Below are 16,432 nucleotides of genomic sequence, written 5' to 3'. Positions count from 1 at the left end.
TTCCCTGGTGGTCTAGTGTAAATAATGAGTTCAAACCTTGGCGTATATTGAGGAGGGTGGAATTGTTGGTGGGGTCAATTTTTTCCCTGGAGCCTAGAGTAAAAAAAGGGTCAGAAACCTGCGGTCTACGTTACATTACAGGGAGTGATAACTTCAAAATGTAAGGGAACAAAAGAACACCTTTTCATTTAACACTGACCACCAGGTTTTGCCCGTTATATACCCTAGTCTTCGGGGACAGAATATTGACCCCTCCACCAATACACAGCAGAATATAAGGTTTTAACCCATTATTTACTCTAGGCCACCAGCGAACAAAATCCTACTGCTCCTCCCCAGTATATACCATATCACCGGGTATTCGGTCATTATATACTCAGGGTCATCATGTGCTAGCCTCTTTCAGTTCACTCTAGAACACCAGGGGAATGAGGTCATTTACCCCTGGTCGTCTAGAGTAATGAGGTCATTTACCCCTGGTGGTCTAGAGATATGAGGTCATTTACCCCTGGTGGTCTAGAGTTATGAGGTCATTTACCCTGGTGGTCTAGAGTAATGAGGTCATTTACCCCTGGTGGTCTAGAGATATGAGGTCATTTACCCCTGGTGGTCTAGAGTTAGGAGGTCATTTACCCCTGGTGGTCTAGAGTAATGAGGTCATTTACCCCTGGTGGTCTAGAGTAATGAGGTCATTTACCCCTGGTGGTCTAGAGTAATGAGGTCATTTACCCCTGGTGGTCTAGAGATATGAGGTCATTTACCCCTGGTGGTCTAGAGTTATGAGGTCATTTACCCTGGTGGTCTAGAGTAATGAGGTCATTTACCCCTGGTGGTCTAGAGATATGAGGTCATTTACCCCTGGTGGTCTAGAGTTAGGAGGTCATTTACCCCTGGTGGTCTAGAGTAATGAGGTCATTTACCCCTGGTGGTCTAGAGTAATGAGGTCATTTACCCCTGGTGGTCTAGAGTAATGAGGTCATTTACCCCTGGTGGTCTAGAGATATGAGGTCATTTACCCCTGGTGGTCTAGAGTTATGAGGTCATTTACCCTGGTGGTCTAGAGTAATGAGGTCATTTACCCCTGGTGGTCTAGAGATATGAGGTCATTTACCCCTGGTGGTCTAGAGTTAGGAGGTCATTTACCCCTGGTGGTCTAGAGTAATGAGGTCATTTACCCCTGGTGGTCTAGAGTAATGAGGTCATTTACCCCTGGTGGTCTAGAGTTAGGAGGTCATTTACCCCTGGTGGTCTAGAGTTATGAGGTCATTTACCCCTGGTGGTCTAGAGTTATGAGGTCATTTACCCCTGGTGGTCTAGAGTTATGAGGTCATTTACCCCTGGTGGTCTAGAGTTATGAGGTCATTTACCCCTGGTGGTCTAGAGTTATGAGGTCATTTACCCCTGGTGGTCTAGAGTTATGAGGTCATTTACCCCTGGTGGTCTAGAGTTATGAGGTCATTTACCCCTGGTGGTCTAGAGTTATGAGGTCATTTACCCCTGGTGGTCTAGAGTTATGAGGTCATTTACCCCTGGTGGTCTAGAGTTATGAGGTCATTTACCCCTGGTGGTCTTGTGTACACTGTGGAGGAGAGATCGTTTTGTTTTCTAATGCTACAGTGTAGGGGAATCATCGATATACCCATTCTGTCCCCCAGGGCGCTGTGCACACAGGGACCTACGTTCAGGGCCAGCAGGTTCTCTCCTCGCAGCACGTTCATCTCGCAGGTCAGTTTCACCCCGTCCAGCATCGACGTGGCGTTCACAGCCCAGTCCACAGACAGCAGGTCGGACTGATAATCGGCAACCAGGGAGCGAATCTCTGGAGGATAGGGAACGTAGGCTGCAAGAAACACAGACTCCACATAGAAGAGCACAGGGAGGAGGAAGGAAACGAGCGGCCATTACATCCATCTCACTAATGAGATCCTTCTAATCAGCGGATCGGGCGCAGGATACAACGTGTCAGCACCGGATGTAAAGAGGAAGAAGAATCCACCCGTCCTCCGCTGCACCAGGGAAATCAGAGACCGACGGGGCTCAATACATAAGGGGGTTCTAAGAGATGCTCATAGCTACATCCGCAATGTCGGCACTCCTGAGCTGTCCTTAACAAGTATGTAACAGCAGGTATGTAACGGGGCGACCTACCTAGTATATAACACCAGGTGGCGCCCTGACTAGTATATAACACCAGGTGGCGCCCTAACTAGTATATAACACCAGGTGGCACCCTAACTAGTATATAACACCAGGTGGCGCCCTAACTAGTATATAACACCAGGTGGCGCCCTAACTAGTATATAACACCAGGGGGCGCCCTGACTAGTATATAACACCAGGTGGCGCCCTGACTAGTATATAACACCAGGTGGCACCCTAACTAGTATATAACACCAGGGGGCGCCCTGACTAGTATATAACACCAGGTGGCACCCTAACTAGTATATAACACCAGGTGGCGCCCTAACTAGTATATAACACCAGGTGGCGCCCTAATTAGTATATAACACCAGGTGGCGCCCTAACTAGTATATAACAGCAGGTGGCGCCCTAACTAGTATATAACAGCAGGTGGCGCCCTAACTAGTATATAACAGCAGGTGGCGCCCTAACTAGTATATAACAGCAGGTGGCGCCCTAACTAGTATATAACACCAGGTGGCACCCTAACTAGTATATAACACCAGGTGGCGCCCTAACTAGTATATAACACCAGGTGGCGCCCTAACTAGTATATAACACCAGGGGGCGCCCTGACTAGTATATAACACCAGGTGGCGCCCTGACTAGTATATAACACCAGGTGGCACCCTAACTAGTATATAACACCAGGGGGCGCCCTGACTAGTATATAACACCAGGTGGCACCCTAACTAGTATATAACACCAGGTGGCGCCCTAACTAGTATATAACACCAGGTGGCGCCCTAATTAGTATATAACACCAGGTGGCGCCCTAACTAGTATATAACAGCAGGTGGCGCCCTAACTAGTATATAACAGCAGGTGGCGCCCTAACTAGTATATAACAGCAGGTGGCGCCCTAACTAGTATATAACAGCAGGTGGCGCCCTAACTAGTATATAACACCAGGTGGCACCCTAACAAGTATATAACACCAGGTGGCGCCCTAACAAGTATATAACAGCAGGTGGCGCCCTAACAAGTATGTAACAACAGGGGGCGCCCTAACTTGTATATAACATCAAGGGGCACCCTAACAAGTATATAACGGCATGGAGGGGCTATAATATCTGTGAATAGACATGATGCCTTTTGACCTCCAATAGTGGATGCGTATAAAGATACAGGACACTTACGAATATCTAAGGAGGTCTTCTGAAACCGTATGGACGGGCTCCCCGGAACGTCTATGGCTTCTATGTTGATGTCAGACACAGAGAAGACTGGGAACTCCACTTCCAACTTGTTTCCAGTTGTTTCGAAACATGCGGCTGAGATTCCGGACCTGCAGCACAGAAGACCCCGTAATGTAATCCTATACAATCACATGTATGGACGTCGCTGCGGCCCCGGCCCGTCACCCCCATGACCTCGCTGGGTTTGTGATCAGACACACATTTCCTCCGATTGAAATCTAGTATTGTCTGTGGACTAATAGAAGGATAGGCCGGGTCAGCTCTGACTGACTGCGGACCCCTCTATAATGCGCACATGCTTTATGAGGGCACACAATGCTCTGTGAGCGGCACAGATCTCTGCAATAATGTATCAGTCCGGGATGTTCAGCTCATTGGATCTTCCTCTCCGCTGGGTGCAGGTTGCGGCCTCCGGTCTTCTCATCCATTGAGGGACAGAATTCTAAAGTTTGTTAGAAAGTTATAAAACTTTTGATTTTTATATAGATCACCCTTTTTCTTTTAAATATAAATCTAGAAATCCCCTTTAATTATTGTAGGAGAAATCCATAAGTGATCGGTCATCACATTGTCTGCAGCTGCCAGAAGAAGTTTTGGCTTCTTACCTGGAGCAAACCTTGTAGACGATGTTCCGGTCGGAGGGGAGCGGGGTGTCCCACCGGCAGGACATGGTTTCAAAATCATGCGTCAGGCAGTCAAGGTTCCTGAAGAAATCTGAAGAAACTGAAAAAGGAGAAGTCAGAAATCAGGGCAGCACTGCTGCGCCCCCATGTGTAGCTCCCATAGAACTTTACAGGCATCTACGGTGTCTCTGGGGGTCTTGGCACTAATTACGGGGGCACGTTCCATCAGTGTTCCAGCTCCATACTGCCCCAGTCCTAAGCCCCCGACCTGCTGCGCTTACAGACGAGGATCGGATACCTTTATCCACGACCACCAGCGTTAATCTCCCTGCAGATTTATGGGTTTTTCTTCTTCCGAGGAGACAATATTTTTACATTTTTGCCAAAATCCCTTACGATTTATTCCATGCCGGGGATGTCTGTCACTTTTACAATCCACACTCAACATTTTCATGACTTTTATTAGCGCAGCACTTCAAGCTGCCACTATGGCCGAGTGCAGAGCGGATATCCCCATTACTAGACGAGGTTGTAGCCAAAGACCAGCAAAAAAAAAATCTGTTACATAACTGAAGGGAGCCTGCGGGATCGATCACACGTAAAATACAACCCGACTAGTACGGCCATAGAATGAGCCCGTGGGTCTCCGCGCCGAGTCACATAGACTACTGCGCGCCAGGTACTGAGGTCTCCGTTCACACGGACGTCTGCGCGCCAGGTCCTGAGGTCTCCTCTCATGCGGACGTCTGCGCGCCAGGTCCTTAGGTCTCCACTCACATCTACACGCTGGGTCCTTAGGACTCCTCTCACGCGGACGTCTACGCTCTGGGTCCTTAGGACTCCGCTCACACAGACGTCTACACACTGGGTCCTTAGGTCTCCTCTCACGCAGACGTCTGCGCGCCAGGTCCTGAGGTCTCCTCTCATGCGGACGTCTGCGCACCAGGTCCTTAGGTCTCCGCTCACGTCTACATGCTGGGTCCTTAGGACTCCACTCACGTGGGCGTCTACACGCTGGGTCCTTAGGACTCCGCTCACGTGGACGTCTACGCGCCTGGTCCTGAGGACTCCGTTCACAAGGACGTCTGCGCACCGGGTCCTTATAGTCCCCAAACAGGACCATGAGTTCTATGCACAGAGTATTAGCTGGGCCTTAATAAACTGATACAATTGCTCCTGGCAGAAACTGCGACTATTAATAAGCAATTATTAATTAAAACCAACCAGTCTGGGGTCACCAGAGATTTAGGCTCTTCACTATCTAATAGCAGCTAGCAGATGCAGCCGGCTACAAACACTTCTGAAGCTGTCCATACATAGAGGTTTACCGACCGAGCCCAGATTGTGGCAGGACCTGCTGACCGGCTACTGTATAGGAGCCCCCAACTCTCCCCCAATGTCTGATGCCAGGGAACAAGAGGATCCGGCGCTTGGATTTTAACTTGCACAATACTTTTTTTTTGCCCCCAAAAAAGCCAGGAGAAAGAATGACACTGGAGGCGCCAGGAGAAAAATAAGGACGCTATGACTATGGAGGCGCCGGGAGAAAAAGCAGGATGAAAAAGGCGCAGTGAGAAAGGAGGAGGACGACGGAGGCGCCGTGAGAAAGATGAGAAGAAAGGTGACGGAGGTGCAAGCAGAAAAAGGAGAAGGATAACTACGAAGGCGCCAGGAGAAAGGAGGAGAATTAAGAGGACGGAGAGAGAAAGGAGGACAACAATGGAGGTGGCAGGAGAAAATGAGGACCACTACGACTATGGAGACGCTGGGAGAAAAAGGACGATGACAAAGGCGCCGCAACAAAGGAGGAGGAGGATGACTGAGGCGCCGTGAGAAAGGAGGACAACGAAAGAGGCACCGTGAGAGAAAGGAGGAGGACAACGATGCTAGGAGAAAGACGATGACGGAGACGGCAGGAGAAAAGAAGAGGAGGATGACTATGGAGGAGTCGGGGTCAAACGAGGAGGATGACGACGGAGGCACCAGGAGAAAGAAAAGGGGGAGGACGATGACCGAGGCGCCAGGGGAAAGAAGAGTAGGACGACTATGGAAGCGGTAGGAGAAAGAGGAGGAGGAGGACGCGGAGAATGACGGAGGCGCCAGGAGAAAGAAGAGGAGGAGGGCAGCGAAGGAGATGCCAGGAGAAAGAAGAGGAGGATGACTATGGAGGAGTCGGGGTCAAACGATGAGGATGATGACGGAGGCGCCAGGAGAAAGAAAAGGGGGAGGACGATGACCGAGGCGCCAGGGGAAAGAAGAGTAGGACGACTATGGAAGCGGTAGGAGAAAGAGGAGGAGGTGGACGAGGAGAATGACGAAGGCGCCAGGAGAAAGAAGAGGAGGAGGGCAACGAAGGAGATGCCAGGAGAAAGAAGAGGAGGATGACTATGGGGGAGTCAGGGTCAAACGAGGAGGACGATGACCGAGGCGCCAGAAGAAAGAAGAGTAGGACGACTATGGAAGCGCTAAGAGAAAGAGGAGGAGGACAGGTAGGTAACATATGGCAGCGCTATGTGTGACCTGCACGGTTACTTATCACTGTATGGCAGTATTATACTTGCACAATATTATATTATACTTTGGGAAGCCATAATTAGATCTAATGGAGAGGACCCCAACATGCGGTGACCCTCCCCTTACTGGTCACTCACCGGAGGCCTGGCTGCAGACATGGGGCAGCAGACACTGGAAAGCAGCCAGGACACTGACCGCACCGACAATACTCCACATTCTCCTGACAACTCTTGGGGTTTCGCTACGTTGTCATGAGCTGCATTTTTAACTGATCCACAAAATCCTGCAAAAAATAAAAAATACAATTTATTACAGGAATTCAACATTAATTAAAACTGTCGCTCACTGCCCCTACATATTATTCCCATGTCTTTGTTTCACCTGTAACAATTACATCACACAGTACAAGGCGTGCGGCCAAATGTCCCATTAATCTGGATATCCTACACCAGTCCGGGGCGGAGGGTCGGCTGCTAGGCGGCTACAGCTTTATACACCTGAAATCCAAGACTGGCAGCCCATGAATAGATTAGTCGCTGTGACCCCTCGCCGAGAAAAAAGATCCCCCTCCACCCCCACAAAGCATCCATTATTCATGATTACTGGATGCGCAGAGTCAAGAGGAGGCGACTAAGCGACAGCAGCAAACATATTCCGCAGTTTAATTCAATCCTTCATTCAGTGTCATTCACACAAGCTGCATCCACAGGAGGGAAGCGCTGCGCCACGGGACATCGGCCAACTCTGCCAGGAACCCATTTCTCTGCCCAAGGAAAGTTGGTGCAAGCAGTCTAATAATATATTATGTGACTCCCAATAAGTGACAAGAAGGCGTCTCCTACACAAAGAAGCACATTCAATTTCTACTCATATTCAAGAACTACGCTTGTTGTCTTGACCAGTCATTCTCAACGTCATGATAAACCAGCTGCAAATCTATCCCTAGATCAACCCCAAAGCCGATCTGTAATATTAACCCTATTTCTAATACCATCTCTTACCTTAACACCAACCCTTATCCCTGACCCCAACCCTGAACACAAATCCTAGCTCTATCCCGATTCATAATCCAATCTCTAATCCCAACCCTATCCCTAACTCCGACCCCAAGCCTGTACCCAAACCCTAGTTCTAACCCGACTCATAATCAAATCTCTAATCCCAGTCCTATCCCTAACTCCGACCCCAAGCCTGTACCCAAACCCTAGTTCTAACCTGATTCATAATCCAATCTCTAATCCCAACCCTATCCCTAACTCTGACCCCAAGCCTGTACCCAAACCCTAGTTCTAACCTGATTCATAATCCAATCTCTAATCCCAACCCTATCCCTAACTCCGACCCCAAGCCTGTACCCAAACCCTAGTTCTAACCTGATTCATAATCCAATCTCTAATCCCAACCCTATCCCTAACTCCGACCCCAACCCTGAACACAAACCCTAGCTCTAACCCAATTTATAATCCAATCTCTAATCCCAACCCTATCCCTAACGCCGAACCCAACCCTGAACACAAACCCTAGCTCTAACCCAATTTATAATCCAATCTCTAATCCCAACCATATCCCTAACTCCGACCCCAACCCCGAACACAAACCCTAGCTCTAACCTGATTTATAATCCAATCTCTAATCCCAACCCTATCCCTAACTCCGACCCCAACCCTGAACACAAACCCTAGCTCTAACCTGATTTATAATCCAATCTCTAATCCCAACCCTATCTCTAACTCCGACCCCAACCCTGAACACAAACCCTAGCTCTAACCCAATTTATAATCCAATCTCTAATCCCAACCCTATCCCTAACTCCGACCCCAACCCTGAACACAAACCCTAGCTCTAACTCAATTTATAATCCAATCTCTAATCCCAACCATATCCCTAACTCCGACCCCAACCCTGAACACAAACCCTAGTTCTAACCTGATTTATAATCCAATCTCTAATCCCAACCCTATCCCTAACTCCAACCCCAACCCTGTACCCAAACCCTAGATCTAACCCAATTCATAATCCAATCTCTAATCCCAACCCTATCCCTAACTCCGACCCCAACCCTGAACACAAACCCTAGCTCTAACTCAATTTATAATCCAATCTCTAATCCCAACCCTATCCCTAACTCCGACCCCAACCCTGAACACAAACCCTAGTTCTAACCTGATTTATAATCCAATCTCTAATCCCAACCCTATCCCTAACTCCGACCCCAACCCTGAACACAAACCCTAGCTCTAACTCAATTTATAATCCAATCTCTAATCCCAACCATAACCCTAACTCCGACCCCAACCCTGAACACAAACCCTAGTTCTAACCTGATTTATAATCCAATCTCTAATCCCAACCCTATCCCTAACTCCAACCCCAACCCTGTACCCAAACCCTAGATCTAACCCAATTCATAATCCAATCTCTAATCCCAACCCTATCCCTAACTCCGACCCCAACCCTGAACACAAACCCTAGTTCTAACCTGATTTATAATCCAATCTCTAATCCCAACCCTATCCCTAACTCCAACCCCAACCCTGAACACAAACCCTAGCTCTAACTCAATTTATAATCCAATCTCTAATCCCAACCATATCCCTAACTCCGACCCCAACCCTGAACACAAACCCTAGTTCTAACCTGATTTATAATCCAATCTCTAATCCCAACCCTATCCCTAACTCCAACCCCAACCCTGTACCCAAACCCTAGATCTAACCCAATTTATAATCCAATCTCTAATCCCAACCCTATCCCTAACTCCGACCCCAACCCTGAACACAAACCCTAGCTCTAACTCAATTTATAATCCAATCTCTAATCCCAACCCTATCCCTAACTCCGACCCCAACCCTGAACACAAACCCTAGTTCTAACCTGATTTATAATCCAATCTCTAATCCCAACCCTATCCCTAACTCCAACCCCAACCCTGTACCCAAACCCTAGATCTAACCTGATTCATAATCCAATCTCTAATCCCAACCCTATCCCTAACTCCGACCCCAAACCTGTACCCAAACCCTAGCTCTAACCCGATTCATAATCCAATCTCTAATCCCAACCCTATCCCTAACTCCGACCCCAAGCCTGTACACAAACCCTAGCTCTAACCCGATTCATAATCCAATCTCTAATCCCAACCATATCCCTAACTCCGACCCCAACCCTGAACACAAACCCTAGCTCTAACCTGACTCATAATCCAATCTCTAATCCCAACCCTATCCCTAACTCCGACCCCAACCCTGAACACAAACCCTAGTTCTAACCTGATTTATAATCCAATCTCTAACCCCAACCCTATCCTTAACTCTGACCTCAAGCCTGAACACAAACCCTAGTTCTAACCTGATTCATAAACTAATCTCTAATCCCAACCCTATCCCTAACTCCGACCCCAACCCTGAACACAAACCCTAGCTCTAACCTGATTCATAATCCTATCCTAACCCTATCCTTAACTCTGACCTCAAGCCTGAACACAAACCCTAGCTCTAACCCAATTCATAATCCAATCTCATACCCCAACCTCTCTAATCCCAACCATATCCTTAACCCTACCTCCGACCTGAAACCCTAGCACTAAACCCCATCCATAATCCTCTCAAACCCCAACCCTGTACCCAAACCCTAGCTCTAACCCCATTCCTATCCCTACGTCTAATCCTATCCAAAACCATAGCTCTAACCCCAACCCTGTACCCAAATCCTATGTGTAACCCTGGCAAAAACCCTAGATCCAACCCCAACACTATCCCTGACCCTAGCTCCGACCCCAAACCTGTACACAAACCCTAGCTCTAACCCGATTCATAATCCAATCTCTAATCCCAACCATATCCCTAACTCTGACCCCAAGCCTGTACCCAAACCCTAGCTCTAACCAGATTCATAATCCTATCTCTAATCCCAACCCTATCCCTAACTCCGACCCCAAGCCTGTACACAAACCCTAGCTCTAACCCTATCCATAATCCTATCTCTAACCCCAACCCTATCCCTGTCTCTGACCTCAAGCCTGCACACAAACCCTAGCTGGAACTCGATTCATAATCCAATCTCAGATCCCAACCCTATCCTTAACCCTAGCTCCGACCTGAAACCCTAGCTCTAACCCTATCCATAATCCTCTCAAACCCCAACCCTGTACCCAAACCATAGCTCTAACCCCAATCCTATTCCTGATGCTAGCTCTAACCCCATCTCTAACCCCAACCCTGTACCCAAACCCTAGGTCTAACCGTATCCAAAACCATAGCTCTAACCCAACCCTGTACCCAAACCCTACGTCTAACCCTATCCAAAACCCTAGATCCAACCCCAACCCTATCCCTGACCCTAGCTCTGACCCCAACCCTGTACCCTAACTCTAACCCTATCCATAATCCTATCTCAAACCTTAACCCTGTCCCTAGCTCCAAACCCAGCACGTACCCAAACCCTAGCTCTAATCCTATCCATCATCCTATCTCTAACCCCAACCCTATCCCTGACCCCAGCTCTAACCACAATCTTAGCTAGGGTTACAAAGTGTTAAAATATAAAAGCAGCTCTTAGTAGTGAATGACGACATTTTTTAATCATGTGCATGTATTAGAGCCATTATGTGCGCTCCACTTGATTCAATATAGTCTTTCCTCTAAGTGCTAATCATCTGCCTTGCTGCCTATGCAGTGCGCTTAAGTGGAGATGAGTTTATCACCATCGGCTGTTGCGCTCTACATGGGACAGCGACCAAGATGGCAAAGCTCACATCATTATTCCAAGCTGTATGGTTGCTGCCTATGCAGAATTAGTATTTTCCCGAGTTACCAACTTCCGCTGGAAACTTTCCAGTCCTGTATTTCACAAAAAGATTTTTTCGGAGATAATTCTCACATTAATGATCAAATCAAAGCTTCAAAATGAAATAAGAAAACCACACGGGGCACGGAGGCGGCTTCGATTTCCTTCTAGAAGTGCATAATCGCTAATGGTGCCGGTAAGACGCTCCTCACATACTGGAAATCTAATCTAAAATTCTTAATACGGGACATTTAAAGGGGTCGGACACTTCGAAACACACGATTACATTTCTCCAGAAATGGCACCCAAACTCCCCCACAAAGCCACCTGTCCATGAGTTGGCTCAGGTATGGCCGCTCAGCTCCACTGAAGGGTATAGGGCTACGCTGCAATACCAGACACAACCTGGGGAGAGGTAGAGGCACTGTTTCCAGAAAAAAATAGCCATGTTTTGATTTTTTTTTTTACCTGGGTCTGACCCCTTTAAATTGTTCCGTATGGGTCCCCTGGAAATAAGAGCAAACACACACAGTACATGACATGTGTGAGACATTTCTAACAGACGTCCTAGACCAAGCAGACTGCAAAAAGTGCTGAGGTGCCGCAGACGTGACGTCAGCCCTGCTGATTGGCTGCAGCGCTGTTAATGTGATGACCGCCCTGCCGATTGGTTGCAGTGCTGATGATGTGATCTCTGCCCTGCAGATTGGCTGCAGCGCTTTTGAGGTGACGTTAGCCCTGCCGCTTGGCTGCAGCGCTGATGATGTGACATCAGCTAGCATAGTTTATAGCAGGACATTTTCTTAAAGGGGACAACACCTTTAATATCCTCTGTCACCAATATGTGCCCACCAACCACGCAGACGCCATTCTAAGAAATTCTCATGCTGTGCCTCCTCCTGCGCCACAACCACGGTGGACGATCTATGCCTCCTCCTGTGTCGTCACCCCGGTGGACGGTCTGTGCCTCCTCCTGTGTCACCCCGGTGGACGGTCTGTGCCTCCTCCTGTGTAGTCACCCCGGTGGACGGTCTGTGCCTCCTCCTGTGTCGTCACCCCGGTGGACGGTCTGTGCCTCCTCCTGTGTCGTCACCCCGGTGGACGGTCTGTGCCTCCTCCTGTGTCGTCACCCCGGTGGACGGTCTGTGCCTCCTCCTGTGTCGTCACCCCGGTGGACGGTCTGTTCCTCCTCCTGTGTCGTCACCCCGGTGGACGGTCTGTGCCTCCTCCTGTGTCGTCACCCCGGTGGACGGTCTGTGCCTCCTCCTGTGTCGTCACCCCGGTGGACGGTCTGTGCCTCCTCCTGTGTCATCATCCGGGCGGACGTTCTGTGCCTCCTCCTGCGTCATAACCCTGGTGGAAGGTCTGTGCCACCTCCTGTGTAGTCACTCCGGTGGACGTTCTGTGCCTCCTGCTGTCTCATCACCCGGTGGACGGTCTGTGCCTCCTCCTGTGTCGTCACCCCGGTGGACGGTCTGTGCCTCCTCCTGTGTCGTCACCACGGTGGACGGTCTGTGCCTCCTCCTGTGTCATCATCCCGATGGACGGTCTGTGCCGTCACATCGGTGGACGGTCTGTGCTCCCAACTGTGTCGTCACTCTGGTGGACGGTCTATGCCTCCTCCTGTGCAGTCACCACGTTGGACGGTCTGTGCTTCCTCCTGAGTCATAACCCGGGTGGATGGTCTGTGCCTCCTCCTGTGTCGTCACTCCGGTGGACCGTCTGTTCCTCCTCCTGTGTTGTCACCCCGGTGGACCGTCTGTGCCTCCTCCTGTGTCGTCACCCCGTTGGACGGTCTGCGCCTCCTCCTGTGTCGTCACTCCGGTGGACGGTCTGTGCCTCCTCCTGTGTCGTCACCCCGGTGGACCGTCTGTGCCTCCTCCTGTGTCGTCACTCCGGTGGACGGTCTGTGCCTCCTCCTGTGTCGTCACTCCGGTGGACGGTCTGTGCCTCCTCCTGTGTCGTCACTCCGGTGGACGGTCTGTGCCTCCTCCTGTGTCGTCACCCCGGTGGACCGTCTGTGCCTCCTCCTGTGTCGTCACCCCGGTGGACGGTCTGTGCCTCCTCCTGTGTCGTCACCCCGGTGGACCGTCTGTGCCTCCTCCTGTGTCATCACTCCGGTGGACGGTCTGTGCCAAGCCTGCCACCTGCGCGCTGCCCCAGCGCTGCCTTCATCACATACAATGGGCTCATTAATAAAACACAAACACAACTGTTTATAAAACATCTCGGAGCAGCTGCCGCCTGAATACGCCGCGGTTTAGAGCCGTCGTCAGGATCCAGATGAGACCTAAATCCGTCGCACAATAAATATTATTGGAATCGCTCCATTTACAAGTCCGATAGCAAACAAGACTAAGGCTCCCCGTGGCCCCAAACACGTCCGCACGGAGCCGGGTGTGATACACCGAGCAGAAAGTTCGGAAAGTTCTACAACCTTCTAGTAAACTTTGGGCTGGTTCATCATTTTTTAAAGAAAAATGTAAAAAAAATTCTGCTGAAAACCCCGATTGGGGGAAATTCTTGCAGATGGCACCAATGAGAAGAATCCAAAGACTCTGACAACTTAAACTCTTTTCTTAAGCTACGACCTGGGTCTTACTATTGCGGCACCTCCTGCTTTTCTTTTATCCTCTCTCTCATGTTTGTTTTCTCTTTTATTTACTTTCTCTAACAGATAGACCTTTATCCACCATTATCGGACGATTCATGAGAATTCGAGCGACATCGTACAACATCTCGTACTTATAATTTGATGGTCCTGTCTGACTTATTGGTACTAGTTAATTAAAAGAAATTAATAAAACGGATTCAACATTAAATCTACCTGGGATACATAAAATCACTCTGAGGAAGGGCTCTGAGTACACATGTGACAATTTTTTTTTACTTTTTTGAAAAGTTAAAAAAAATGATTAGGCAAAAAAATATGGAAATGCTAAACTCTACCCAGAGTTTTAAACTTAAAAAAAAAGAATAAAAAAACAAAAACACAACACAAATAACAGACACAAAAAAGGCACAAAGGGAATGATGAATTCAGTGTAAAAAAATAAAAAAATTGACAAAACATGCAAAAAAAAAAACAAAAAAGTACAATAATGACTCAGACTGTTAATGTTTCAATCATCATATCACTTTCCTGTGAGTGAATGAGAACAGTTGTTTCCATTCAGATGCAGTAATCCGGTATACATCTAGTCCTGCTCTCAGTTGATACAATGTATCAAGTGCAGACAATGATCTCCCGACTGATACATTGAAACAACCCATCAGAGAGATCTGTGCCCCGGCTGCTGATGTGTCTGGTCTGGACAATGCTCTGTGAGCTAAACATATAATCTTCTGCTCTGCTACAATGCGTCAGTGTGGAGTCCAGGCTGTTTAGCTCACAGAGCATTGTACAATTGTATCCAGTGCAATGTACGGAGAAGTAAAACCCAATGTAAGTGACAACGATCACAAGATAAGTGGAGAGGAGGAGAAGTAAAGCGATTTACCATACTTCGCAGCACTGATCTGCGGGATTACTGCGGAGTTCTCCTTTAGCCGTCCGGTTACAGATCAGAACACTCAATGATTTATTTCTCTTGTAAGACTGAATTATTGACGTAATCAGAGGTGATAGTCTTGTGTGCTTTCCTCCAAAACAAACACCTTCCCCGCACAGAACCGGTTGGGTCGCTTTCCAACACGCTGGATTAATAGTTGTACCATTTAATGACTTTAATAAACAATAGGCCTGTTGTGTATATACAGGTAGTATATAGCCGGCGGCGAGATGGCACCCGACAGCACCCCAACTATGCTGCAGCTCAGCCAAATCCTGTTCATCAGCAAAAGTCACCAAAGTTCTGAAGATTTCCAAGAAATGAGCAGGAACCTGCGAGAAGACAACTGCGGGTCTGAACATAGACAGCCATGGCCTGAAATCTGCAGCTCGGCGACCGTAGCTCCAACTATTGCCCCCTCCATCAGCCCATGAGTCTGCAGCGTCTCGTCCACAACCGCATTGCAAAACGCATGCAAACGCATACTAACGCTGCTTTTTTTTTTATCCGCCATCAACTTACGCATGACGGTTAAAAAAAAGCAACGTTTGCATGCGTTCCCTTTTTTTATGCGCATGCGTTTGATATTTCCAGGAAGCGTGTCTCAATCAGCTCCTGGACATGCGCAGTCCGAAGTACGCAAGCGCATCGAAACGCATGCGTACACAAAGACGTGCGTACTCATGCGTTCCCATAGACAGTAATGTTTTTTAACGCACTCATCCGGAAGCGCATATTTGACAGAAATTTGCCGCCTCAAAAATTCTAACATGGTGCGTCAGCCGCGCCCTGCGAAAAAATGCATGCGTAAGCAAACGCGTGCAAACGCAAGCACCTGCGCCTACAATGTTAAAGATAGGAAATCAAGACGCATGCGGATGTATGCGGCAAAAACGCTGCGGACACAACCGCAAATGTGAAACCAGCCTAATATGGGTGGGGGACTACAGACAGGGAATGTTGGGGGTAATAGGAATGGGAATTTTGAATCTTTTTTGTCTCAGGGTAGATAAGCGGCTAAGAGAAGCGTCTGAACACTCGGGTGAGAGAATCGGCCGACCCTTTTAGACGTCGGTGCACCCATCAAGTTTTTCAATCAGAATGCCGGCGGTGTTTTCACTTATTCAGGCAGCGGTTCGGTCGTTGACTCTTTATCAGCCACTTTTTAGCCACTTTGGGTCTTTACAATCATGAAGAGCAAAAAAAAACCTCTAAACATAAGTAGAGCGAGTGGCTCTTACATCACGGTGCACTTCTTCACCGCTTTTCATGTTTACTTAGCACTTTCCAGGCCGGTTACAGAGCGGAGGAACCTGGAAAAGTTGTTGTGTGCACAAAACCTTTGGGCTGTAATTAGTCCTCAATTTTATTCATGTTTGCCAATATTGCCCCAGTGTTGTCATTAGTTATCCCTCAAGTCACTGTTAGGAGCGTGCTCACACAGCAGTGATTTTTCTTAAAAAAAAAGCAATTTTTCATTAATATTTTTCACCATGTATCACTTTCAATTATCAAGGTTTCAAATAATAAAAAGAAATTAACATAAAAAAAAACTTCCTGCGCTGGATACAATTTTTAT

The 16,432-nt window shown here is 48.2% G+C and overlaps 1 protein-coding gene across 2 annotated transcripts in view; it reads right to left on the bottom strand.

The window, feature by feature from the left end:
• Positions 1-16,432, bottom strand: part of LIFR (LIF receptor subunit alpha) — a 55,247-nt gene that overhangs the window by 17,342 nt on the left and 21,473 nt on the right. The window contains exons 2-5 of one of the 2 annotated variants that reach the window (XM_077281511.1): positions 6,655-6,800; positions 3,986-4,103; positions 3,321-3,469; positions 1,680-1,840 (exon numbers count right to left, since the gene is read on the bottom strand). In XM_077281511.1, the coding sequence (XP_077137626.1) occupies positions 1,680-1,840; positions 3,321-3,469; positions 3,986-4,103; positions 6,655-6,733 (507 nt within the window). In that variant the 5' untranslated portion in view covers positions 6,734-6,800. Of the gene's footprint in view, positions 1-1,679; positions 1,841-3,320; positions 3,470-3,985; positions 4,104-6,654; positions 6,870-16,432 lie in introns of those variants that run through there. The other variant, XM_077281518.1, reaches the window with a different exon arrangement.

Source organism: Ranitomeya variabilis, chromosome 1 (genome assembly GCF_051348905.1).
Source record: "Ranitomeya variabilis isolate aRanVar5 chromosome 1, aRanVar5.hap1, whole genome shotgun sequence".
NCBI lineage: Eukaryota > Metazoa > Chordata > Amphibia > Anura > Dendrobatidae > Ranitomeya > Ranitomeya variabilis.
This window is presented reverse-complemented; position numbering and strand designations above follow the sequence as displayed.